The 25101-nt window shown below is 67.5% G+C and overlaps 1 protein-coding gene across 7 annotated transcripts; it reads left to right on the forward strand.

Annotated features, from left to right (window-relative positions):
* Nucleotides 1-224: 224 nt before the first annotated feature.
* ARHGEF2 (Rho/Rac guanine nucleotide exchange factor 2) lies at nucleotides 225-24324 on the forward strand. Of its 7 annotated transcripts, none has more exons than XM_074566555.1 (26): nucleotides 225-508; nucleotides 768-942; nucleotides 1912-2020; nucleotides 2318-2357; nucleotides 3407-3521; nucleotides 13928-14078; nucleotides 14534-14601; nucleotides 14762-14825; nucleotides 15060-15189; nucleotides 15285-15394; nucleotides 15480-15626; nucleotides 16318-16568; nucleotides 16675-16800; nucleotides 17043-17160; nucleotides 17274-17531; nucleotides 18423-18499; nucleotides 18581-18750; nucleotides 19003-19070; nucleotides 20083-20274; nucleotides 20391-20486; nucleotides 20574-20641; nucleotides 20728-20769; nucleotides 20884-20934; nucleotides 21673-22089; nucleotides 23307-23496; nucleotides 23605-24324. In XM_074566555.1, the coding sequence occupies exons 1-26, from the start codon at nucleotides 225-227 to the stop codon at nucleotides 23688-23690; spliced, it is 3603 nt and encodes a 1200-aa protein (XP_074422656.1). In that variant the 3' UTR covers nucleotides 23691-24324. The 7 variants fall into 7 exon arrangements, with proteins under 7 accessions (XP_074422656.1, XP_074422657.1, XP_074422660.1 ...); XM_074566556.1 differs by having other exon boundaries at nucleotides 237-508; nucleotides 23310-23496; XM_074566559.1 differs by lacking the exons at nucleotides 225-508; nucleotides 768-942; nucleotides 1912-2020; nucleotides 2318-2357; nucleotides 3407-3521 and adding an exon at nucleotides 5337-5459.
* Nucleotides 24325-25101: the final 777 nt, after the last annotated feature.

The raw sequence follows: 25101 nt of genomic DNA on the forward strand, positions 1-25101 counted from the left end.
GGTCAGCGCTGGAGGTGGGGGGGACACAGCCGGGAAGGGCAGCTCCTCTTTATGGCCGTCATAAGCTTTACCGGAGGTTTAAAGCTCTGAGAGAGGCCGTAAAAACAGTCTGGGGGAGCTGGGGGGGGTCCTGCAGAGCTCAGCTGAGACCCCCCCAACTCGTTTCATGCCCGGTGCCAAGGCCGTCCCCGACGCCTCCGCTCTTCCCTCCCGCAGGGTCCGGCATGGAGGGTCCCGACATCTTCCTGGGTCCCTGCGAAGGTGCCCTCGGCGGGGTCCCCGGCCAGAAACGTCGCTGCATGTCGGCCCTGGAGCCCGTCACCGCGGCCAGCCCCGGCGCCGAGGCCGGCTGGGAGGAGGAAGATGAGGACGAAGACCGCTTTTGGGGGGTGCCCTTACGGCGAGCCTGTGCCCTCCGGACCTCCATCCGCTCCCGGGACCCTTTCCGTCGGCACAGCTGGGAGCCGGGCAAGGAGCTGCGTGGGGTCCCTGGCTACGACCAGCTCAGGTAGCGGTGACTGGTCCCGTGTCCCCATCCCTGCAGCCGGCCCCCCCTTCCCTGCCCTCACACCGCTGCTCCCGAGCCCCCCAATCCGGGGGTCGGGGTCCTCCGTGCAGCATCCCCGGGTGCACCCCAGGGATGAGCAGCCCTTGCCCTGAGCCGGTGGGGATGCCCCAAGGCTCCCCCCATGGGGATGGGGGTCCCGGTTTGGTGGGGGGTGTGTGTCCCCCCCACCCAGCTCGGGGTCCCCCTCTCCCCACGGCAGCGTGAGTCTCAAAGGGCTGAGCACCGACGAGCTCGATTCCAGCGTGGAGCAGCTGGACGGGCTGGGGCGGCACCGGCAGGACCCCCGGCGAGCCCCCCTCGTCCACAGCAACGACGACCTGGAGTCCCTGCTCTCCCAGGACGAGGAGGATGAGGCCGACGTGCAGCGGGTGCAGGTAGGAGCCCCCTCCTCCTCCTCCTCCTCCTCCTCCTCCTCCTGCCGCCCCAGGGTGTCCGGTCACCCAGCACCAGGGGATGGATTCAGGGGACGAGCTTGGGGGAGGGTGGGGGACCCCGGGAGGGAGGGAGGGAGGGAATCATGACGGGTCCCCAGGACAGCCCCATCCTGGGTGTCCCTGCCATCACCCTGGGACTGGGGGAGGGTGGGGGACCCTGGGAGAGGGGACCATGGTGGGTCCCCAGGGAAGCCCCATCCTGGGTCCCTTTGCCATCATCCTGGGTGGCTTTGCCGTCATCCTGGCGTTGGGTGAGGGTGGGGGACCCCAGCAGGGGGGACCATGATGGGCCCCCAGAGAAGCCCCATCCTGGGTGGCTTTGCCATCACCCTGGGACTGGGTGAGGGTTGGAGACCCCAGGAGGGGGGACCATGATGGGTCCCCAGGCAAGCCCCGTCCTGGGTCCCTTTGCCATCATCCTGGCATTGGGTGAGAGTGGGGGACCCTGGGAGGGGGTACCATGACAGGTCCCCAGGACAGCCCCATCCTCGGTGGCTTTGCCATCATCCCGGGACCGGGTAAGGGTGGGGGACCCCAGGAGAGGGAATTATGACGGGTCCCCAGGGGAGCCCCATCCTGGGTGGCTTTGCCATCATCCTGGGACTGAGTGAGGGTTGGGGACCCTGGGAGGGGGGACCATGACGGGTGCCCAGGAAAGCCCCATCCTGGGTGACTTTGGCATCATCCTGGGACCGGGATGCTCCTCCCCAAGCTGTGTTATCCTCTGGGAGCAGCTTCGCTTCGGGGATCAAGGTCAGGGAGGGGAAAATAGATGGGCCACAAGCCTGGGGACCATCCTGAGGACCGGCAGCTGCCCCGCGCCACCCGCCGTGCCCTGCCAAAGGGTGGGTAGAGGGTGACAGGGACAGGAGCCGGTGACCCAGGTGCCAACCCCGTCACTGCTGGCAGGAGGATGCTCGGAGGCTGCCGGCATTCCGGGCCAGGCAGAGCGCTGGCAGCCGCGGCCTCTCCAAATCGGCGTCGCTCAGCTTCATCGACAGCTTCGCCGACCCAGACGGTGAGTGGTGGCACCCACATCGCATCGTTCCCCACCCCCCCACACCCCCCCCCCGCCAGGGCAGGACCGGGGTGATGACCCCCACATCCCACCCCCCGGCGCTGCATCCCCATCCCTGCTCCAACCTCCCTAATAACGACCCAAAATCGATGGCGCTGCCGCCGAAGTTAATTATTTCTCGTCATCCCCCCGCCCCGTGCAGCCCCGCGGCAGCCCGGGACCAGATGCTTCAGCAGCCGAAAAAAAGCCGCCTCCTCTCGCCCCCTCTTTTAATTCACGTTTCTTTTGCCGTTGCAGAATTTTCCCCCTTCGCCTCCCAGCAGAGCCTGGTCAATGGGTGAGTCGGGGATGGGGGGTGGGGGGGGGACGGACACGGGGACCACAGGGACCACAGAGCCCCCAGGGGAGATTTAGAGATTAAATATTGGCCCAAATAGGGTTGGGGTGTTTTTGGTTTTGGTTTTTTTTGGTTGTTTTTTTTCTTTTTTCGCTTGTGGCTGCAGGGAGGGGACGGGACGGTTTGTGCGACGGGGTCAGGCTGAGACCCGACACACTTCACTCACTCCCAGTGTTGGGGGCAGCAGGAACAAACCCCCCCGGGACCAGCAGGCTGGAGGGGACGGTGTCCCCTTCCCTGTCCCCGGGATGCCAGGGCCCCCCCCCTCCCACCTCCTCCCTCCAGGCAGGGCATTGTGCCGGTGGCACGGGGCCGCCTGTGTCCCCAGCGCCTGTCACAGCCCATTCCCATCTTCATTAGGGTGGTTGTTCCCGGGCGTCATCGCGCCGGGGGCTGGCCGGGAGCCCCGCGGGGGGACGAGCGAGGACAAGGGACGATGGGGACACGGAGGGGGTCAGGCTGGCCCCCAACCACCTCCCTAAAAAGGATTGGTGCTGCCTGGCCCTTGCGCCCCGCAGCCGTCTGTGTCCCCCGTCCCCTCCCGCCGTGTCCCCAGGGATGGGTTGGGTGCAGGGCTTGTCCCCCACCGAGGGTGGCTTGTCCCCAACGAGGGTGTCCCCCAGTGAACCCGGGCCAGCCCTGAGCGGGACCACCCAGAAAAGAGGTGTGTGGGGGGGGGGGCTCCGTGCCCGTAGCACCCCAAAACCTGGGGGCTGCACCCCTGCAAACGGCTCCCCCTGCCCCGCTCCCCAAATGATGGACCGGGTGACGTTGGGTGGGGGGGTCACTGAGGAGGGGACGGAGGTAGCCACCAGCCTGGGTGGGGGGCGGGGGGCAAACAGAAGGGGCTCTGTACTGGCCCCAGCTGGGAGCGGAGCAGCCACCCCGCAGAAGCCGGGGGGCCGAGGCGCTGGGCTCGCTCCTCCCTGTTTCCCGGCCCCGCGGAGGCCAAGGACAGAGGGGGATTGTCCATCCTCCATCTCCTCCAGCTTCGGCGCCGGGAGCTGCGGGCAGCTGGCGGGGGAGGCGGGGAGCCAGAGCTGGGAAGAGACCCCCCTGGGCCGGACCCTCAGCTTCATCAAGAGGATGACGGGGAAGACGAAGGTAAGGAAGCATTCGCTCTTCCCCCCCCCACCCCCCCAAAAAAAAAAAAAAAAAAAAAACAAACGCCGGCGATGGGATTTGGGGAGGATTCACGTTCGTTTGATGTTGGGCCCTTCGGGGAGGCCGTGCCTCAGTTTCCCCTCTCCCGCCTGGCACCGGCCCTCGCCGGGTTTCACGCTGGGGGGGGTGGGGGGGGGGGCGGTGTTGTCAAAAAAGGCGGGTTGGGGCGGGGGGGTGTTGGGGGGGGAAAACCACCCTGAATGCGCCAGGGGAAGGCGAGCGAGGAAATGAGGCTTTTCCTGGCGGCAGGCGCTTGTTTGCGCGCTGAGCTCACCGCACCCCCCCCCCACCCCCCCCCCCCACCCCGGGCCCCTCCGGCCTCCCCAGCGCCATTCCTGCCGCCGGGATGTTTTCCTCCGGCTCCTTCCCAGCTTGGAGGGCAGCAGGACCCTGCTGAGCCCCCCCCCACCCCCCCTTCCGTGCCTCAGTTTCCCCATCTTTTATAAGACCGCGATGGCTGCTCGTAGGGTGCCGGAGGGGGGGGGCTTCGGTTGACTCCGGGTGGCCGTGGGGCAGCGAGGGGACACGGCGGGGGGGTGGGGGGGTGTGTGTGTGTGTGTCCTCCCCTCCACCACTGCCCCCTCCCATGGGGCCGGGGGGAAACTGAGGCACCGCAATGCACGTGGCGACGTGGGGGGCCGCGGAAGCCGCCCACCCCCTGCCACCCACTTTTGGGGGGCAAAGCCCACCTCGTCGTCTCCCCCCCCCTGCCCCGGGGTTGTGATTTGCCGCCATGTGAAGCCATTAATCCCCCCCCCCCCCCCCCCCGCCACCCTCCCTCCCCAGCCCCTGATCTCATCCTGCCTCCTCCCTGCCGGATTAGCGGCCAGCTGTTAACATCATCACGGGGGCCATGGCTCCCCCCCCCCAGCACTGCCGGCCAAAATCCACCCCGGCAGGGCCCGGACCCCGCCATCGGGACGGCTCCGTCCTCATCCCACCCCTCTGGGCGCCGAAGCGGGATGAAAAGAGTTTTAAATCCGGGATTTGTTATTATTTATTGTTATTATTTTGATTTAGCGGGAGGAAAGTTGGGGGGTGGGGGGGGTGTGGGTTGTGTGTGTGGGTGTGCGTGGAGGGGGGTGTCCCTCGGGCCGGGCTCTCGCCAAGTCTCGGCTCAGCAAAAAGTTTGTCCTATAAAAAATCTCTGGGGAGGGAGAAAGGTCCTGGAGGTGCTGGGAGCGCTGGGGGTGCTCCGGATCCGGCCCCCCCCCCCCCCCCGGCGGGTGGATGGGGAAAAAGGGGTCCATCCTGGCGGAGGCAGCGGGACGGGGCGATCGCAGCAGGGAATGGGGTGCGGGTGGGGGGTGCGGGGGGAGCGGGGTGCCCACCCCGGCGTCACTGAACGGCAGAGCCCCCCCCCCAACACTGTGGTGCCGGTGGCACCAGGATGGCACCGGCCATGGTGGGGGGGCGGGGGGGGACACAGATTCTGGGTCATGCGGGTGCTGGTAGCTTGGGGGGGGGGGTCCCAAGTACAGGCTGTGGTGGGGGGCGGGGTGGGGTACAGGAGCCCCCCCGGGGTGCTGGGGCACCGCAGTGGGGCTGGCTGGGGGGTCATTGGTTGGGGGGGCGACCTCAATAGAGGGGGACCCCGACGGAGGGGACCCCCCGAAGTCGGCAGGCAGCAGAGAGCACCCGCTGCCGCTTCGTGGAGTTTGGTGGCTGGGGGGTGGGGGGGGGGGCCAGGCCACAAGCTGGTGTGGGGCTGGGGAGGGCCTGGCGCTGGCGGTGGGGCGCGGGGAGGCCGCGGGGGGGAGGGACTGTGCTATTTCAGGAAGAAATCATAATAATAACCCCGGCCCCGCTCGCCGCCGCCGCCTCGGCGCGGCCCTTCCCCGGGGAGCCCCCGCCATGTACGGCCGCCCTGCGCCCCGGGTGAGTCTCGGCAACGGCGGGGGGGGGACAGGGGACGGGATGACACGACACCCATGGGGGTCTCGGGGGGGGTCAGCGCTGCCCCAGCACCCACCGCCGTCGGGTCGGGGTGTCGCTGCCGCCACGGGTCTCGCCTGCCGCCGCCGCCGGGTGGGTTCCTGCCCCGGGTGATGCTGGGGGGGTTGCGGGGCACGGTGAGCCCCCCAGCTCTCCCCATCCTCCCCCCCCCCCCCAAACACTTCCTGGGGGGGGGGGGACACACCCAGGATCCACCCCCCGCGACGCCGTGGGGCGGCTGCAATCCCGCGGCGATGCCCGTCGGCGAGGGGTTGGGTGCTGGGGTGACTCCGTCCTCCTCGGGGGGACCCCACGGTTTCCCCCCGGGGCTGTGAGGTGTCGGCCCCCCCCTCCACCCACCCAAAGCACCCCCATGTTCTCCCGTCCTGACTTTTTATGGCTGAGCCGTCGCCGCTTCCCCCTTCGCCCTCTTCCCCCACGTGATGCTCTCGGGGCTTTCCATGCCCGGATCCTGCCCTGCCACGCGGGGAGAGGCACCGGACCCCCCCCCGCCGGCCACCACTGGAGCCCCCCCCGCCAGCCACATCCTGCCCCGGGCGCCCGTTTGGGGTTTCCTTCCCTCGGTTTTGGGGCTGTTTTGGGGTGACGGCCGGGGAGGGGGGAGCAGGAGCCAACTGCGCCGTTGGGGTTTGTACCGGGGGAGGAAACGAGAAATTGGGAATTAGGCCCCGGAGGCCACGCCAGGAGGAGCGTGGCCATGTCGTGTCCCCCCCCCCCAACACACACACACCCCGGGTTGCTCGGTTCTGCTTTCGGCACCACCATTTAATTAAAACCCGGCTGTGGCAGCGGGGAAGGAGCCCACGCTGGCTAACGGCTGCCGAGGAACCGCTCCGGCGACCCGGGATGTGCTTTCCCGACGGCTCCCGACTTTTCCTCTTCCTTGGGAGAACGGTGCGTGGGAGCATCCCGGCCTTCGGGGGTGCATCCCGGCCTTCGGGGGCACATCCCCGCCCTGTGTGGGCGCATCCCATCCATTTCCCGCAGGATTTGCCGGGTGGGATTGGGCCGCGCCGTTGTTTCCTTGGCCGCTGGCAAGGATTTCTGCTGGGAAATCGAGGCAGCCGGTGGAGAGCGGGTGGCAGCTGCCGGCACCGGCGGTGGTTTTTGGTCGTTACTCATTAACGAGAGCCGCCGGCGTCGCTCCTGGCTGCCCACGCGGCTTTGTCCCCATCCCCTTGGCAAGCGTCGAGTGCCGCCGGGCTCGGAAACGGGGAGAAAAAGGACATTTATTTGCTTAAGGAGACTGTTGCACCCCTGTGACCCCGCAGCTGGCGGGGGGGTGGGGGGGGGTGCCTTTGCCCCAGGGCTCGGCCGGGTGACACTTGGGGACCAGGTCCCCAAAAAGCCTCCCCTGGGCCGCAGCTCCGGGTTCTGCCGGGATCTGGAGCCGTCCCGGTGCCTCCTGGCAACCTCGGTAGCGTTATCTCTGGCAGCGAGCGGGATAAATCCGATAAATCCCAGCTTCTCCCAGCTTTTCCCCGCTGGCGAGTTAATGTTCAACTGGGTTGAGGTTACCCAGCTCCTGGTGCCGGGGTCCTCGCCGAAGCTGGCATTTTAAGTGGGGGGAAAGAGCAAAATTTTTCCAAAATATCGCCTTTCCGTCACCGGGGATTGGGATGGGAAAGTGGTTTTTCCTGTCCCACCCTCCCAAAAGCCGATGGGAAGCGTCGGCAGCCCCCGAGCAGCTCCCCGGGGGCCGGGGCCGGCATCGATTTGCTCCGCTTGGGATGTAAATGCCGCAAAATGGAGGAAAAGTGTCCCCGACGCGGGGCCGGGATTCCTGCGTCACCCCCAAACTGCGCTTTGGGGGTAACAGGGGGGTCTGGAGGGTGTGCGTGGGGGGGGGGTTGGGGAGTCCTGCGGCGCCGGGGGACCGAAATCCCGTGGGATTTTTCCCTCTTTTTGGAATTCCGGCGGTTGTGAGGGGTCGGTGTCACCTGGAGGAGGGGGGGGGACGGGTTGCAGTCCCCGAAGGTGTGAGGAGGGGAAACTGAGGCAGGAGAGCGTTGGGAGCCCGATCCGGGGGGGTGCGGCGGTGTGGCCCGGAGTTGGGGGGGGGGGATGCTGGGGTGACCGGTCCCCGGCTGCCGGGTCGCCACCGGGGGTGGGGGGGGGGGCCCGATCCCGGGCGCTGCCGGTCCCGTCTGGAACAAAGACCCGCGGGCAGCACGAGGCGGGGGGCGGCAGCGCGACCCGCCCCCGGCGGGGGGGGGGGGGTGTGGGTGGGTGGGTGGAAGGGGGGGGGGCGGGGCCCGGCGGGGGCGGGCAGGAACGGGCAGGAGCCGGGCGGCTCCGAGGATTATGTCCCGCATCGAGTCGCTGGCCCGGGCCAGGAGCGATCGTGCCAAGGTGGGTCCCCGGTGTCGCGTGTCGTTCCCCCCCCCCCTGCGGCGGGGGGACCCCCCCGGCCCCTTCCCCTTGGGGGCGGGGGTTTGCTTTCACTCCTTTGCTCCCGCTGGGGGGGTCACTCCCATCCCGCGCGGGGTGGTGGTGGTGGTGGGGGGGGGGAGGTATCCCCGCTTAGGTTGGTGCCCCCCACCCCCCCAATTTGGGGGATTGTCCCCTCCTCAACCTGGGGGGGGGGTGGGGTGGGGTGTGGGTGGTGTCTACCCTTCCCCACCCAGCCGGGGTGGGGGCAGTTTTGGGGGTCCTGCCAGGTTGAGTGGGGGGGGGTGGGGGGTGGTCGTGGGGATGGGGGGGGATGCTCAGAGCGGCGCTTAGAGGAAGGGGGGGGGTGGTGTTTATGCACTTTGTGGGGGGGGGTCCCTAGCAAAAAGAGGCGGGGGGGGGGTTGTGTGTGTGTGTGTGTGTGCGAGGATCCTCCGCAAGCCTCGGCGCTCCCCATTGTGCAGCGGGGTCTCCTGGGAAGACAATAACCCTCCTGCCTGCACCGTCCCCTCCTGCCTGCGCCGCTGCCTGCGCCGCCCCCCCCTGCCTGCACCGTGCCTTCGGCCTCGCCTGGCTGGCCCCGGGGACCACCGTGACCCGCCGAACATCCCGCTGGCAAACTTCTTGAGCGAAAGCGACGGCCCAACTTCCTCCATCGCTCGGCAGCCCCGTCTCAGCCGCCCTTGTTTCCGCCGAGGCCTTTCGGTGGCGTGGAAACCCTCCAGCTCCGGCACGGCGGGTGAGGAAGTCGCCTTCTCCTCTTGTCACGGGGGTGTGGGACATCCCCCCCCCCCCACACACCCATAGGGGTGAGATCCCCGCACCCCGCTTTTATTGTCCGCGGCCTGGTAGAGACAAAGCCCCGCCGTCGGGTGGGCGATGGGGAAACTGAGGCACGGAGAGCCGGGGTGCTGCGGTCCCGTGGGAGCGATTCCCCATCGCCCGGGACTTGGCGAGGGTGTGAGGAGAGAGGGGGTGGAGTTGGGGGGGGGGGGGCGCCGTCGTGGTGCCCGGAGCATGTGGCAATCGTCGGCGTGGCGAAACGATGGGTAAAGGCGGGGGGGGGGGGGGGGGGTGAAAAGGGGCGGGGGGGGCCCAGCTGGTGCCGGGCTCTGCCTGCGCTTGGCAGGGCTTTGTGCTCCGGCTGCTGCGGGTGGGCGTGCGAAACGGGCGTGCAACGCTTCCCCCCCCCCCCGCCTCAGTTTACCCCGAACGGGGGATTTTTTTTTTGGGGGGGGGAATCCCAAGGGCGGCACCTCCCGTGGCGCGGAGCCGGCCGTGCATGCACCGAGTTTGTCGGGGCTGAGCCGGCTGGGGAGCGGCTGGAGGTTTTGGGGGTGTTCGGCCCTGAGCTTTGGGGTTTTTTTTGGGGGGGGGGGGGCGGAATGGTGGTTGTGGCGGGGGTGGGGGGGGCGGGGGAAGTGGTTGTTGGTTCCTGCGCCGTCCGGTGCGGGGGGGGGGGGGGGGGGGGAAATGGTGGTTTTTGTTTAAAGAAAGTTTCATCAAAGCCCGTTTTGCCCCACCCAGGGCTGTGCCCTGGGCCGGGGGGGTCTGGCCTTGTGTGTGTGTCTGTGTGTGTGTGTCCCCCCCCCGGGGAGGGGACGGCTCCCAGGCGCTTGGAGAGCAGCCACCGTGCCCAGCTGTCACCTCTTTAGAAATGGGGGGGGCTCCCCATCAAAGGCAGCGGGCGGGGGGGGGGGGGGGACGGGACACGACAACACAGCCAAGAGACCCCCCCCCCGCCCCGGGCTGGGGATGTGCTGGTGGCAGATGGGAAGTGTGGGGACCCCCCCACCCCCCCGCTGTCCCACCACGGCATTACACCCCCTGGGGACCCCATCTCTCGGGGTGGGACCTGCTTTCGGACGGGGGGGACGGGACTCCCCGCAGGCCGTCTCCCCCTCCCCCCCCCACCGCACTGCCTTCCCTGGAGCCCCCCAAAACGGCGGCGGGGGGGGTCCCCGTTGCTCTCACACTGCACACCCCCCCGCCCCCCCCAAAACCCACAGCCTCGCTCCTCCGGTGGCTTGAAACCCCCCAGAGGGGGCAAGTTTAGGGGTAGAACGGGGCTTTCGTGCACTGGTGGGGGGCGGGGAGGGCACCCCCTCTTTTTTTTTTTGGGGGGGGGGGGGGGAAGGAGCGGCCGGGCATCATCCCCGCGCGGTTTCGGCGGCATCTTTTGTTGCCAACGCCGGTGAGGCCGGCGCTTTGTTCCGCGCCGGGGTGGCAAGCTGGGGGGGGGGGACGGACGGGGGGGGGACACACACGACACGACCGTCCCTAATGAGGGGGGGGGGGACACACACCGACACCGCTCCGTGACGCCATTTCGGGTCTCGACTCCCATCACCCAGGTCGGGACCTTTGCTTTTTTTTTTTTTTTTTGGGTGGGGGGGCGGGGGGGGAGCTTCACCCTCCACCCCATCTCTTCGCAACCCAACGCGGAGGCGGTGATGCTGCAGGTGGCTTTAATTTGGGGCGGGGGGAGGATACACACCTCTCACGGTGGCGGTCGGGGTTGTCATCGTCATCGTGTCGTCGTTCTGTGTGTCGTTCCGTTCCCCCCCCCCCCCCCCCCCCCCCCCCCCCCCCCGCGGGTCTGGGGGGAGTTTTTTGGGTGCGGAGGTTGGCGGGGGCGCGTTGTCGCGCAGGAACAGAACTGGGCTATCTTGGGCTTGGCGGTGCCAGCAGAAATACACCCACCCGGGGAAAAAAAAAATATACCAACCCCCCCCCCCCCTCAATTTTTGCTTAAAGCGGAGAAACTTTCTGCTCCCCACCAGCACCGGGGAGGGGGGGGGGACACGGGACCCTCTGAACCCCCCTCCCGCAGCAGCCGGGGTGCCCATGCCGGGGATTTGGGTCAACGGCTGGTTTTGTGCCGGGGGTTTCGGTGGGTTTTGGGGTGATGCTGGTGGAGGGGGGGGGAAGAAGGGGGGGGGCGTGTATTGGGGTTCACGCTGGGGTTTGGGGGCTCCCAGCCACAGCGAGTGTTTTTTGGGGGGTTACGGCTGCTGGTTCTTCCCCCCCCCCGCCCCCAGGGTATTTACAACCACGCGGTGGCTCGGATGCCACCTCCGATGTCCCCCCCCCCGGCTGTGGGGTGCAGCCCGACACCCCCAAACCCACTGTCGGACCCAGGTGTCCGGGGCTGGGTGGGGGTCACTGTGTCTCCCCCCCCCAGCCCCGGTCACCCCTTGCTGTGCCAGGCTGTGTCCTCAGTGTCCCACTGGCACAGAGACCCTCTGTGCCCCCCCGCCCCACGATCCGGCATGGCGGGGGGGCCTTTTGTCCCTCGCTAGGCTGGATTTCGGGGTGGGCCGTTGGAGGGTCCCGGTCCAAAATGCGCCCCCCCGCTCCCGTCCCCGGTGGGCAGCCGGAGCCCCTCGGGCCTCTGGGCCCCCAAATCCCCCCCAGCCCCCCCCCCCAAGACCCCCCCTTCCTACCGCCACGCACTCTCCCTTCTATAGACCGGCAAGGTGCTGCGTGTCATGTGTGTCGTGTGTCTGTCCCCCCCCCCCCCCAAAATACTTCCAGGGGCGATGCTGAAGCCTGGTGGGGTGCACCGTCACCCAGTGGCACCGTTTGTGCCCCCCCCCCCCCCCCAAAGTGTGGCCTTTGTGGGGTGGGGGGGACCCAAGCTTGCTGTGGAGAGGGGGGAGTTCCGAGGGTGGGGGGGAGCCAGGCAGGGTGTGGGGGTCTTTATGTGGGGGGGGGGGCGCAAGTGTGCTGCAGGGTGGGGGGGATCCTGACTGGGGGGATCCCGGCGTTCTGCGGGGTGGGGGGCCGGGTGGGGGGGCCCCAGGAAGGGTTTGGGGGTCCGGGCGGGTGGTGGGAGCCGGTGGCGGGGCGGGGGGGGGGACGGCGGCGGCAGGAAGGGGAGTCGCCTCCCGCCTTTGTGTGGCGGCCGCTCGGTTTCCTGCGGCGGGGCCGGGCTGGAGCAGCCGCGGGGGGGGGGCGGCCGGAGCCCCGCCGGGTCCCTGCGGGGGGGAGAGCGCGGCCGGGACAAAACAAGAGGGAGGAAAAAATAATAATACTTTAAAAAAAAAAAAAAGCCGAATTGGAAAAAGGAAAGAAAGAAAAGGGGAGGGAAAGGGAAAAAAAATAAAATAAAAACCGGAGGAAAAGGGAAGAAAAGTGGAGGAAAAAGAAAAAAGGGGAGGAAAGGAAGAAAAAAAAAAAGAGGGAGAAAAGCGAAAAAAAAGAAAAAGGATAGCAGAAAAAAAAGGCAAAAAAAAAAGGAGAGCAGAAAAAAAAGGCAAAAAAAAAAGGAGAGCAGAAAAAAAAGGCAAAAGAAAAGGAAAGCAGAAAAAAAAAGGCAAAAAAAAAGAAAGCAGAAAAAAGGCAAAAGAAAAGGAAAGCAGAAAAAAGGGCAAAAGAAAAGGAAAGCAGAAAAAAAAGGCAAAAGAAAAGGAAAGCAGAAAAAAAAGGCAAAAGAAAAGGAAAGCAGAAAAAAAAGAAAGGAAAGGGAAAAAGACAAAAAAGGGAAGCAAAGAAAAAAAGGAAAGAAAAGGAAAAAAGAAAGGAAAGAAAAAAAGAGGGGCAAAAAAAAAAAAAGTAAAAGCAAACAAAACAAACCAAAACAAAACCAGGAAAAAAAATAAAAAAGCGGGGGGTGGGGGGGGGAAAGCAAAGAAAAAAGCGAAGCAAAAACCCAGGCCCGGGAACAATCGCGGGGCAGATGTTGTGGCCGGAGGCTCGGCGGGCGCCGCTCCCTCCCGACCGGGCTCGGGGCCGGGGCCGGGGGGGCCGGGGGGGCCGCGGGGCCGGGATGTGCTGCTGCTCCTGCGCCCCGTTCCCGGCGGACGGGGAGGTGGAGGGACCCCTCTGCGGAGAGCGGGTGAGCGCCCGAGACCCACCCCCCTCTCCCCGGCTGTGGGTGATCCCTGTCGTGCCCCCCCCCCCCCCCCCCCCCCCCCGTGTCACCCCTCCTTGAGGACCACAGGGTGGGGGGATGCTCTGCTCAGCCCCCCTCCTGTCCCGTGGGCTCCTGTGGTCTTCCTCACCTTCCTCCCCACCTGCCTGGCTCCTCCCGGGTGGGGGGGGGGGGGGGGGGGGCTCGGCCTCTTGCCCACCCTGCTGGGGGGGGGGTCGGGAGCAGGGATGGAAGCTGGGGACCCCCCCCCCAACACCCTTGGCATCGCCGAGCTGCGGGAAAGGGGATCGGGGACCCAAAGCACCGTCGTTTTCGGGGGGCTGGCGCGGAGAAGGGTCTGTTTGGCGGGTGCCCCGGTGCCAGGCACGGCCGGGTGCCATGTTGGGGGGGGGGGGGGGGATACACAAAGGCAGCTCTGTGCCGGTCGGGGCACAGAGTGGGGGGGTCCGAGGAGGGAGCGGCCGCCTTTGGGATGCTCGGGATGACGCCGGCTTGCTCCCCTTTTCCAGGAGGGGAAAACCATGGCGAGCTGCGGGTGGCACCGGGGTCCCTAAACCAGCCCCCAACCCCCCCCCCCCCCCACTCCATGGGGGGCAGCTGGCTTCCGAACCCCCATTTTGGGGGAAAAAGGGTGAAAATACCCACTTTGGATAAAAAGCGGAGGTGGGAAGGCGCAGGGCTGCCGGCTGCGATGCTCCGGCGATGTCCCCAGCCCCCGTGGGTGCCGGGGAGCATCGTCACCTCCCCCCCACCGCGGCCCCCGCATCTCGTCCCCATTGGGGCTGGCGGCTGCGGTGCCGGGTGGGGGACACACGACGTGTACTGGGGCGGGGGGGGATTTCTCCCGCAGCCACCCGGTTGTCATGGTTATGGGATGATGGGAAGCACGGGCGAGCGGAGCGATCGGGGTGGCTTCTCCCCAGCCGCTCGCCTCCCCGTCCTCCCCCCCTCGGGGTGGCAGGACCCCCCCAGCATCGGGGCGGACCGGGGGGTCCCACGTCACCCCCGGCTCCCCGCAACCATGAACCGCGTGCCGAAGCAAGCCGGGGGGGTGCCGGGGGGTGCCGGCGGGCGCCCCCCGTGCCGCAGCCCCCTCAGGCGCCCGTCGCATCTCTCCGGGCAGAACAAGGAGAAGGAGAAGATGAAGGAGGGCAAGGAGAAGGACGCCCGCTACACCAACGGCCACCTCTTCACCACCATCACCGTCTCCGGCATGACCATGTGCTTCGCCTGCAACAAGAGCATCACGGCCAAGGAAGCTCTGATCTGCCCCAGTGAGTAGCCGAAACGGCGCCGGCGGCTTTTGCCGGGGCGGCGTTGCCAGGCGGGCACTGCCGTGCCCGCAGCAAGCGGCCGGTTGGTCCCGATTCGGCTCCGGGGATTCACGCCGCGGAGCAGGGGATGCTCACGGAGATGGTTTCTCCGAGGCATCTTGGCAAACGCCGGCCCGGCTCCCCCGCTGCGGGCGATGCCGCGGTGCCGTGGCACCGGGCTGGCAGGGGGGGGCGCATCCTGCGGGGTTGGGGGGGGATGGTGGTGGTGGTGGGGGGGGTGTCTCAGCGGCACCGCGGCGGCTCAGCTGCTCCCCGGCAGCTGCGGCTCCCGGCGTGGCCCGCGTCCGCCCGGATTCCCCCCGCATCTGCTCCCGTCGCTCCGGCGATGGCGGCTCCCCCCTGATGTCTCCGGGGGTGGCCGTGCCGACACCTCTCCCTGTGTCCCCCCCCCCCAGCCTGCAACGTCACCATCCACAACCGCTGCAAGGACACGCTGCCCAACTGCACCAAGGTGAAGCAGAAGGTGAGTGCCTGCCCGGCTGCAACAAGTGACACGAGCTGGCCGGTCTCAGCTGCTCCAGGATGGGGTTTTTTTTGAGGGGGGGGGGAGAGGGGGTAGGGGGGGAAGGTGGGTGACACGGGGACGCTGACACCCGCCGTGACGCCTCCGCTCCCTCCCCCAGCAACAGAAAGCCGCGCTGCTGAAGAACAGCTCGGCGCTGCAGTCAGTCTCGCTGCGCAATAAAAGTGAGTGGGGTGCGATGTGCTGGCTGGGGGGGGACGGGGGGGGAGAATGGGGGAGGACAGCCCTTCCCCCCACCCCCACCCCCCCGAGGTGTCGGGGCAGGGCCAAGTGCCCCCCCTGGCCCCAGGGCGGGTTGGGGGACACGTCCCCGTGTGGGGATGGTCTATAGGGGTATCCCCCGTGGGTGCTGGGGGGGGCCATGGTGTTGACTCCCCAGTGTCCCCCCCCCTCCCCAGCCGCCATCCGGGAGCGCCCCAACTCGGCCATCTACCCCTCGGAGAGCTTCCGCCAGACGCTGCTGGGCCCCCGCCGCGGCCGACCCTCCCTCTCCCTCTCCAAGAGCGTCTCCACCACCAACATCGCGGGGTAAGATGGGGGGAAAGGGTGGGGGGGAGCGGAAACGGGGCTCTGGGGGTGTCCCCACAGTGTCACCATCATGTCGTGTCCCCCTCGCCTCCCAGGACGTTCAACGATGAGTCTCCCCTGGGGATACGGCGGATCCTGTCCCAGTCCACGGACTCCCTCAACATGCGGAACCGCACGCTCTCCGTGGAGTCGCTCATCGACGAAGGTGGGGACTCCGTGGGGTTGGGGACACGGGGCGCGGCGTGGCCGGGGGGGGACGGACACAGGGCGCTCACCGCCCTCCCACGCAGGCCCCGACGTCATCCTCAACCAGCTGATGAGCGACTTCGAGACGGACGGGAAGGACTTCGAGGCGGATTCGTGGAGCTTGGCCGTGGACAACAGCTACTTGCAGCAGCACAAGATGGACGTCATGAAGCGCCAGGACGTCATCTATGGTGGGCGGCTGCGGGGGGACGGCTGGGACCGGCAGGACGGGGAGGGGACCCAGGGGGACGGGGTGCTGGGGTGACATGGGGATGTAGGGACAGGGGAGGGGACACAGGGATGGGTCAGAGATGCAGGAACAGGGATGAAGAGATGGGGGACGTGGGGACAGAGTAGGGGACGCAGGGATGTGGGACGTGGGGACAGAGTAAGGGACACAGGCATGGGGGACAGAGGGATGGGTCAGAGGTGCAGGAGCAGGGGGGGGATGTGGGGACAGGGTAGGGGACACGGGGACAGGGTAGGGGACACAGGGATGGGTCAGAGAAGCAGGGATGGGGATGCAGAGATGAGAGACCCAGGGACAGGACAAGGGGACATAGAGACAGGTCAGAGATGAGCACGAAGAGATGGGGACATGGACACAGAGTAGGGGACATGGGGACAGGTCAGACATGCAGGGATGGGCTCACAGGGACAGGGTAGGGGACACAGGGATGGGTCAGAGCTGCAGGGACAGGGGTGCAGAGATGGGGGACACGGGGACAGGGTAGGGGACACAGGGATGGGTCAGAGCTGCAGGGACGGGGATGCAGAGGTGGGGGACACGGGGAGGTGGGGGGGACAGGGTGAGGTGGTGTCCCCACGGCACAGGGCAGGCTGGGACCCGCCGCGGTGGCTGTCCCCTCTCACCCGCCGCAGAGCTGATCCAGACGGAGATCCACCACGTCCGCACGCTGAAGATCATGGCCAACATGTTCCGCAAGGCCATGCTGGAGGACCTGCAGATGGACCCGGCCGCGGTGCAGAAGATCTTCCCCTGCGTGGACGAGCTGAGCCAGATCCACGAGCGGTTCCTGGCGCAGCTCCTGGAGCGGCGCAGGGAGTCCCTGGCCCAGGACAGCAACAAGAACTTCGTCATCAACCGGCTGGGGGACATCCTCGTCAACCAGGTGGGGATGGTGCGGGGCCACCTGAGCCAGCGGGTGCTGGTGGGGGGATGGTATGGTGGCCTCACTGATGTCCCCTGTTTCCACCACCCCCCCCTCCCCCGGCCAGTTTTCGGGTGCCAGCGCGGAGCAGATGAGGAAAGCCTACTCGGAGTTCTGCAGCAAGCACACCAAAGCCGTGAAGGAGTACAAGGACCTGCTCGCCCGTGACAAGCGCTTCCAGCAGTTCATCCGGGTGAGTGCCCACACCCCCCAGCATGGCTCCGGGGGGGAACCCCCGGGACGGGGGTCGGTGTCTCCCTGCGGGCTCCCGGGCTTCGTGCCCTGCAGCGAGACCCTTCTGCCAGCTCCGTGCCTCGGTTTCCCCACCCACGCGGCTCTCCCGAATGCCTCTTAACGTGGTTATGGGCCCCGGGGCGGGGTGGCCATTGCTCACCGGGTGCCCTGTGCTTCCTTCCCTCCCTCCGGGCCGGGCAGAGGATGACACGGTCCCCGCTGCTGCGCCGTCACGGGGTGCCCGAGTGCATCTTGCTGGTGACGCAGAGGATCACCAAGTACCCGGTGCTCATCGAGCGCATCCTGAAGAACTCCAAAGGTAACGAGCCTGGGGCGGGCGAGCAATGCGGGGGGCTGTCTGTGCTGGGGGGGGGGGGGGGGGGTTCGTCCAGCCCTGACCGCGTTTCCCCCTGCCCCAACCCTTCATCCCAGACAACGAGGGCGACTCCGCGGACCTGTCGCGAGCGCTGAAGCTGGTGAAGGAGCTGATCTCCTCCATCAACGAGGAGGTGCACACGTGCGAGATGAACGCGCGGCTGTGGGACGTCTACCGGCGCGTGGACGGCCGGGCCAAGGTGCAGCTGCCCTGGGAGAGCCGCGCCGGCGTTTTCGGCAAGGACGAGCTCCTGCGGCGTAAGCTGGTGCACAGCGGCTGCATGCTCTGGAAGACGGCAGCCGGGCGCTTCAAAGGTGGGGGTCTGGAGTGCTGGAGGGGGACACTGGGGTGCTGGGGGTGGGGACCAGGGTGCTGGGGGATGGAGATGCCAGGGGATGGGGATGACGGAGGTACCAGGGGATGGGGACACTGGGAGACCAGGGTGCTGTGGGATGGGGCTACCAGAGGGAAACTGGGAGACCAGGGTGCTGTGGGATGGGGCTACCAGGGGATGGGGATGATGGGGGGACCAGGGGATGGGGATGATGGGAGACCAGGGTGCTGTGGGATGGTGGTACCAGGGGATGGGGACACTGGGAGACCAGGGTGCTGTGGGATGGGGCTACCAGGGGATGGGGACACTGGGAGACCAGGGTGCTGTGGGATGGGGCTACCAGGGGATGGGGACACTGGGAGACCAGGGTGCTGTGGGATGGGGCTACCAGGGGATGGGGACACTGGGAGACCAGGGTGCTGTGGGATGGGGCTACCAGAGGGAAACTGGGAGACCAAGGTGCTGTGGGATGGGGGTACCAGGGGATTGGAGGTACCTGAGGTTGGGGCTTCCAGGGACTACAGTGCCAGGGACAACAGTGCCAAGGGATGGAGGATGCCAGAGGATGAGGGTACTTGCGTTTGGGGATGCTGGGGGACTGGGGTGCCAGGGGATGGGGGTACAAGGGGATGAGGGTACCCGGGTATGACGATGATGGGGGTATCGGGATGCCAGGAGATGGGGGTGCCAAGGGATTGGAGGTACCTGGGGGTGGAGATGCCAGGGATCAGGGTGCCAGGAGGCCCTCAACCCTCCTGGCAGAATTTGGCAGCAGCCTTGGGACTAAGGGGGCCCTGGGGCTCTGCGGGGTGGGACACGCCACCGCCCGGCCCCCACCCCAGCATCTTCACGTCCCCACGCTCTCTCCCAGATGTCCTGGTGCTGCTGATGACCGACGTCCTCATCTTCTTGCAAGAGAAGGACCAGAAATACACCTTCCCCATGCTGGTGAGCCGCCACCCCCCGACCTCCCCCCCCCCCCAAAACTGCGTCCGGGGTGACGTTCTGACCCTGTCCCCTGTCCCGCAGGACAAGCCGGCCGTCATCTCCCTGCAAAACCTCATCGTGCGGGATATCGCCAACCAGGAGAAGGGGATGTTCCTGCTCAGCGCGGCGCCGCCGGAGATGTACGAGGTCCACGCCGCCTCCCGCGACGACCGCAACAACTGGATGAAGGTCATCCAGCAGACGGTCAGCCTGTGAGTGGCAGCCTCGGGTTTCAGGGGGGTGGGGGGGGTGTGTGTGGTGATTTTTTTGGGGGAGGGGGGGTGTCCCCAGGGCCACAGGGTGGGCGATGGGGAGCGGGAAGGGGGTTGAGTCCCCCGAGCCTTGGCAGGATGCGGCCCGTGGGAAGGGCGACCGCGGTGTGATGGGGTGATAGGGTTGGGGGGGGGGCGGAGGGGGGTGTCCTGGCTCTGACCCCCCCCCGCCGCCTCGTCCCTTCCTTCCAGCTGCCCCAGCCGCCAGGACTTTCCCCTGATCGAGACGGAGATCGAAGCGTCCTTACGCAAGCTGAAAGGTGGGTGCCACCGCCGGGGGGCTCCCCATCCCTGTTGTCCCCCCCCCTTTCCCTGCTTGTCACCCCCCCCTCCCTGCTCGTCTTCCCCAGACCCTGCTCGTCCTTGTCACTCCCTGCTCATCGCCCCCCATCCCTGCCCGTCCCCCCCAACCCTGCTCGTCCCCATCCCTGCTCGTGCCCCCCAATCCTTGCTCACCCCCCCATCCCTGCTCATCCCCCCCCATCCCTGCTCTTCCCCCCCGTCCCTGCTTGTCCCCGCATCCCTGCCTGTCCCTGCCCGTCCCCCCCAATCCTTGCTCACCCCCCCATCCCTGCTTATCCCCCCGTCCCTTCTCATCCCTCCCATTCCCGCTCATCCCCCATCCCTCGTTGTCCCCCCCATCGCTGCTCGTCCCCCCCAATCCTTGCTAATCCCCCCTATCCCTGCTCATTCCCCCATCCCTCCTTGTCCCCCCCATCCTTCCGTGTCCCCCCTGTCCCTGCTCGTCCCCCCTGTCTCTGCTAGTCCCCATCCCTGCTCATCCCCCCCAATCCTTCCTCATCCCCCTCCATCCTTGTTCGTTCCCCCCCATCCCTGCTCATCCCTGTCCTTCTCATCCCCCCCATCCCTGCTCGTCCCCCCCATCCCTGCTTATCCTCTCCACCCCTGCCCGTCCCCCCCAATCCTTGCTAATCCCCCCGTCCTTGCTCATCCCCCCATCCCTCCTTGTCCCCCCTGTCGCTGCTCGTCCCCCCCATCTCTGCTAGTTCCCATCCCTGCTCATCCCTGTCCTTCTTGTCCCCCCATCCCTCCTTGTTCCCCTTGTCCTCCTCGTCCCCCCCATCCCTGCTCGTCCCCCCATCCCCGCTCATCCTCTCCATCCCTGCTCATCCCTGTCCTGCTCGTCCCCCCCATCCCTTCTTGTCCCCTCAATCCCCGCTCGTACCCCCCAACCCTGCTCACCCCCCTGTCCCTCCTTGTCCCTCAACCCCGCTCGTCCCCCCCCCATCCCCGCTCATCCTCTCCCCGCAGACCGTATCCTGCAACACGACCGGAAGATCTCGGCGCTGCTGGAGGAGAAGGTGGGGCTCTTTGCCGACATGCTGGCCCTGGCCAGCGGCTGCGAGGAGCCCTCGCCCACCCTGGCCCCCCGCACCCTCTTCCACTCCGACTCCGCCGAGGGCTCCCGCGGGGAGAAGCTGATGCACGACGCCATCCGGGAAGGTGCGGGTGGTCCGGGATTGCTCCGGGATGGTGATGCTCCGCTTGGGGAAACTGAGGCAGGGGGCCGGGCTGGGGTCCCCGCCGTGGCGCGGGCCTCATCCTGCGCTTCCCTGCAGTGGAGTGCCTCAAGGAGATTTTCACATGCGTCGGACGCGACCGGGACCAGAATAACCTCGCCGAGGCCGAGAGCTGCCCCAGCCCCGGCGCCAGCAGTAAGATGGGGGACAGGGGACGGGGTTGTGCCCAGCTCGGGGTCCCCCGGGGCCGCGGTGGGGCTCACCCCCTGCCTCTCCCCACAGACGGCGACGTCGGCAGCTTCAATGGCTCCCTAGAGTTCTGCAGGGCGGATTCGGATGCCGGGCAGCGGGTGAGCACGGTGCAGGGAGACACCCGGGGGGGGACACCCCCACCCCGTGCCGCGGCCATGGCGGTGTCACTGTTCTCTCTCCATAGGACGGGAACGGCAACCAGGTCCTGCAGCGGGTACCCCAGGAGGTAAGGGGGGGCGGGACGGGGGAGAGAGAGCCGGCTCCCTCCCTGCAGTGCCGACGTGCCTCAGTTTCCCCACCCCGCGTCACGGGGGCTCACCTTCCGCCCTCTGCTCCCCAGGAGATCAACCAGCGGCTGGTGAACCTCTACGGCCTCCTGCACGGGCTCCAGGTCGGTGGAACCGCGGGGAGGAGGGGGATGGGGGACAAGCTGGCATCCATCCCCCTGCCCGCATCCATCCCCCTGCCCGCATCCATCCCCCTGCCTGCATTCATCCCCTGCCTGCATTCATCCCCTGCCTACATCTCCCTGCCCGCGTCTCTCTGCCTGTATCTGTGCCCCTTGACTACATCCCCCTGCCCGCATCCCGCACCCTGCCTGCATCCCCCTGCCCGCATCCATCCCCTGCCCGTGTCCCCCTGCCCACATCTGCCCCCCACATCCATCCCTCTGCCCGCATCCGTCCCCCTGCCTCCATCCCCCTGCCCGCATCCATCCCCTGCCCGTGTCCCCCTGCCCACATCTGCCCCCCACATCCATCCCTCTGCCCGCATCCGTCCCCCTGCCTCCATCCCCCTGCCCACATCCATCCCCTGCCCGCATACGTCCCCCTGCCTCCATCCCCCTGCCCACATCCATCCCCTGCCTGTGTCCCCCTGCCCACATCTGCCCCCCACATCCATCCCCCTGCCCGCATCTGTCCCCCTGCCCGTGTCCCCCTGCCCACATCTGCCCCCCACATCCATCCCCCTGCCCGCATCTGTCCCCCTGCCCGTGTCCCCCTGCCCGTGTCCCCCTGCCCGCACCCATCCCCCTGCCTGCATCCCCCTGCCTGCACCCCCCTGCCCGCATCCCCCTGCCCACCCTCTGCCCGCCCCCTGCCCACCCTGCCGTCTGTCCCCCCCGCAGGCAGTGGTCAGCCAGCAGGACACGCTGCTGGAGCTGCAGCTGCAGGAGGGGCCGGAGAAGCCGTTGTCCCGCCGGGGGTCCCAGCCGGCCCTGGCCGAGGCGGGGGCGCGGGCGGGCGAGAAGCCGGGTACCAGCGAGCTGGCGCTGCTGCAGCGGCAGCACGGGCTGCTGCAGGAGGAGCTGGGCCGGTGCCGGCAGCTCTGCCAGGAGCGGGCGCAGGAGGCGGCGGGGCTGGAGACGCGGCTGCGGGACAGCGAGCAGGAGCGGGCCCGGCTGGAGCGGGAGCTGGAGGAGGCCCGGCGGCAGCTGGGGGCCCTGCGGCAGGAGGGCGGCGCACGGGGACGCCGGGGGACCGACCCGCGGCGGAGGAGTCTGCCGGCCGGCGACGCACTCTATCTCAGCTTCACCCCGCCACAGGTAGCGGGGAGGGTGGGCTCAGGGGTGGCATGAGTTGTGGCCGGCCTCAGCCTACCTGGGTTTGTGGCTTGCCGGGGGGGAAGATGTGCTAATACGTGGCATGAGTTGTGGCCGGCCTCAGCCCAACTGGGCTTCTGGCTTGGGGGGGAGAAGGATGTGCTGATACATGGTATGAGTTGTGGCTGGCCTCAGCCCACCTGGGTTTGTGGCTTGCCAGGGGTGGGGGGGGAAGGTGTGCTAATACATGGCATGAGTTGTGGCTGGCCTCAGCCCAGCCGGGTTTGAGGCTTGACAGGGGAGGGGAAGATATACTAATACATGGCGTGAGTTGTGTCCGGCCTCAGCCCACTTAGGTTTGGGGCCTGGGGAGGGGAAAAAGATGTGCTAATACGTGGCATGATTTGAGTCCGGCCTCAGCCCAGCAGGGTTTGAGGCTTGGGGAGGAAAAAGATGTGCTCATGCATGACATGAGCGCATCCAGCCTCAGCCCACCTGGGTCTGCGGTGCTGGGAGGGGATGGTGGGGGTGCAAAGATGTGCTCATGCATGACATGAGTGCATCCGGCCTCGGCCCAGCAGGGTTTGGGGTGCAGGGAGGCAGTGAGCGGGGGAAGGAAGGATGTGCTCGTGCATGACACGAGTGCATCCAGCCTCAGCCCACTTAGGTTTGGGGCCTGGGGAGGGGAGGAAGATGTGCTCGTGCGTGGCATGAGTCTGTCCAGCCTCAGCCCAACCGGGTTGGGGGCCTTGGGAGGCCGGGGATGAAGAATGTGCTCATGCATGACATGAGTGCATCTGTCCTCAGCCCACCTGCGTTTGGGGTGCAGGGAGGCAGTGGTGGGGGGGGTCAAAGATGTGCTCATGCGTGGAACGAGTCCGTCCAGCCTCAGCTCACCTGGGTTTGGGGCCTGAGGTAGGGGGAAGATGAACTCATGTATGACATGAGTGTGTTCAGCCTCAGCTGATCTGGCTTTGGGGCCTCAGGAGGTGATGGGGCCTGGGGGGGTGGGGTGGGAAGGATGCACTCATGCGTGACACAAGTGTGTCCGGCCTCAGCTCATCCGGCTCTGGGGCCTCGGGGGGTGGGAAGGACGCGCTCATGCATGACACGAGCGCGTCTGGCCTCAGCCCCCATGGGCTGGGGGGGGGCCGCGGGGGCTGAGGCCTGATTTCCACCACCCCCCCCACCCCCCCCCCAACATCTCGCTTCCCTCTCAGCAGCTGAGCCACAGCCCCCACCCCGCCAGCCTCTCCTTCCACCACCCCGCCTTCGCCCCCTGCCCCCGGGAGGAGCTGGATTACCGGGGGGGCGACCCCGACCGGCTGCGGGACGGCGAGGACTCCCTGGATGTGCTCCTGGAGGACGAGGCCTTGGGGAGCCACCACTCCCCCCCCGCCAGCCCCCGAGGTGGGTCCCCGCGACGGGGCCGGGGGGGGGAGGGCGGGAGCCAGCCCTGGGCACCCACTTTTCCCGCGCCGGGGGCGGGGGGAGGATTAACCGGGTGTTTTTCCATAGATTTCCTGAGGATGCAGGATATTCCCGAGGAGGTGGAGAACAGCCAGGAGCTGAAGGAGGGCGACGGGGGCTCCTCGGACAGTTAGGGACCGGCTCCAGCCCCGGTCCCCCCCGGTCCCCCCAGCACCCCACGACACCCCCTTCCCCCCCCCCCGCCCCCCCCCAAAGGAGATGCTGGGGGCAGGATCCAGCCGTGGGGCGGTTGGGGACAGCGGGTGGGGGGCCCCCAGGGGGGGTTTTGGGGAGCTGCTATTCCCGTGGGAGCCTTATGGAGCTGGGGGGGTGGAGGGGGGGGGGGGGGTGCGGTTGCCCCTTCCCCTCCTCCAAGCCAATGGCGGGGCGGGGGGGGGAACGACACACAGCGGTTTGGGACCGATGTCCCCCCCTCCCGCTCTGCTGGGATTTATTTATTTATTTTGTTGTCTTGGGGTGGGAGGAGGTGGCCGGGGGGTGGGGGTGTGTGTGGGGGGGGTCCCAGTTTGTCCCAGCGTTGGGCAGGATGCGGCTTCTCCCCTTCTCCCCCCCCCGACCCCCCCCCCCCCCGGGGACAGCAGTGACGTCCCCAGCGAGGGTGAGCCCGTCTCTACCAAAGCTTGTCCCCCAACCCTGTTTTTTTGGGGGGGCTGCCCGGGTTGGGGGGGGGTGGGTGGGGGGGCCCGCCGGGACAGGTGGTTTTAATCGGTTGGTTGGTTCCCCTTGGTTTAACTGTAAAAAAAAAAAAAAAAAAAAAAAAAAAAAAAAGGAAGAAAGAAAAAAAAAATAATTGGAAAATAATTAAAAAGACCAGTTTGGACCCAACTGTGCAGGTGGGCGGCTGGGTGGGGGGGTGGGGGGCAGGGGGATATTGGGGAGGGGGCTGCGGCAAGAGCCGGATCCAGCACCCCGGGGTGGGGACACGATGTGGGAGGGGTGAGGTGCTGTGGCCGTGGCCTGCGGCGAGCGCGTGGGGTCTCAGCCGTGCGGCGAGCGCGTCGGGTCTCAAGCTGACGCCTGCGTCCATCGGTGTGTGTCGTCCCCCGCCGCCCCCCGCAGTGGGAGAGCGGTGGCGGGTGACACACACTCCCCCCCACCCCCCCCCAACAGCTGTCCTGCGTCCCCAGCCTGTCCCTACCTTGTCCCCTCGGGGTGAGCTGAGTGTGTCTGTTCTCAGCAGGCTGCTCTTTGCACGGCGCCTGACGCCAGGGTGATGGGTGCCCATGGCTGGGGTGCCCGGGGTCGGGGGGGGGGGGGGGGGACGGGACCTGGGGACAGTGAGGAGGGTTTTCCCGGCTCTGACGGGGAAACTGGCGAGCGGGAGGTCCCCGGGGAGGTGACGGGACAAGCCCAGGCTGGGTGCGAGCCAGCCCCGGGCGTGGGGAGGTGACGGGGCGGAGGACGCGCACCCGAAGCGCCCGCACCCACACGCCTCCGACGCTCGTCGCACCCGCATCCACCCCGGCCCAGCGGGGGGCAGGGGGTCCCGACCCCCCTCCGACCCCCCCACCCCCCGGCCTCGGC

This window comes from Larus michahellis, chromosome 24 (genome assembly GCF_964199755.1).
Source record: "Larus michahellis chromosome 24, bLarMic1.1, whole genome shotgun sequence".
Lineage (NCBI taxonomy): Eukaryota > Metazoa > Chordata > Aves > Charadriiformes > Laridae > Larus > Larus michahellis.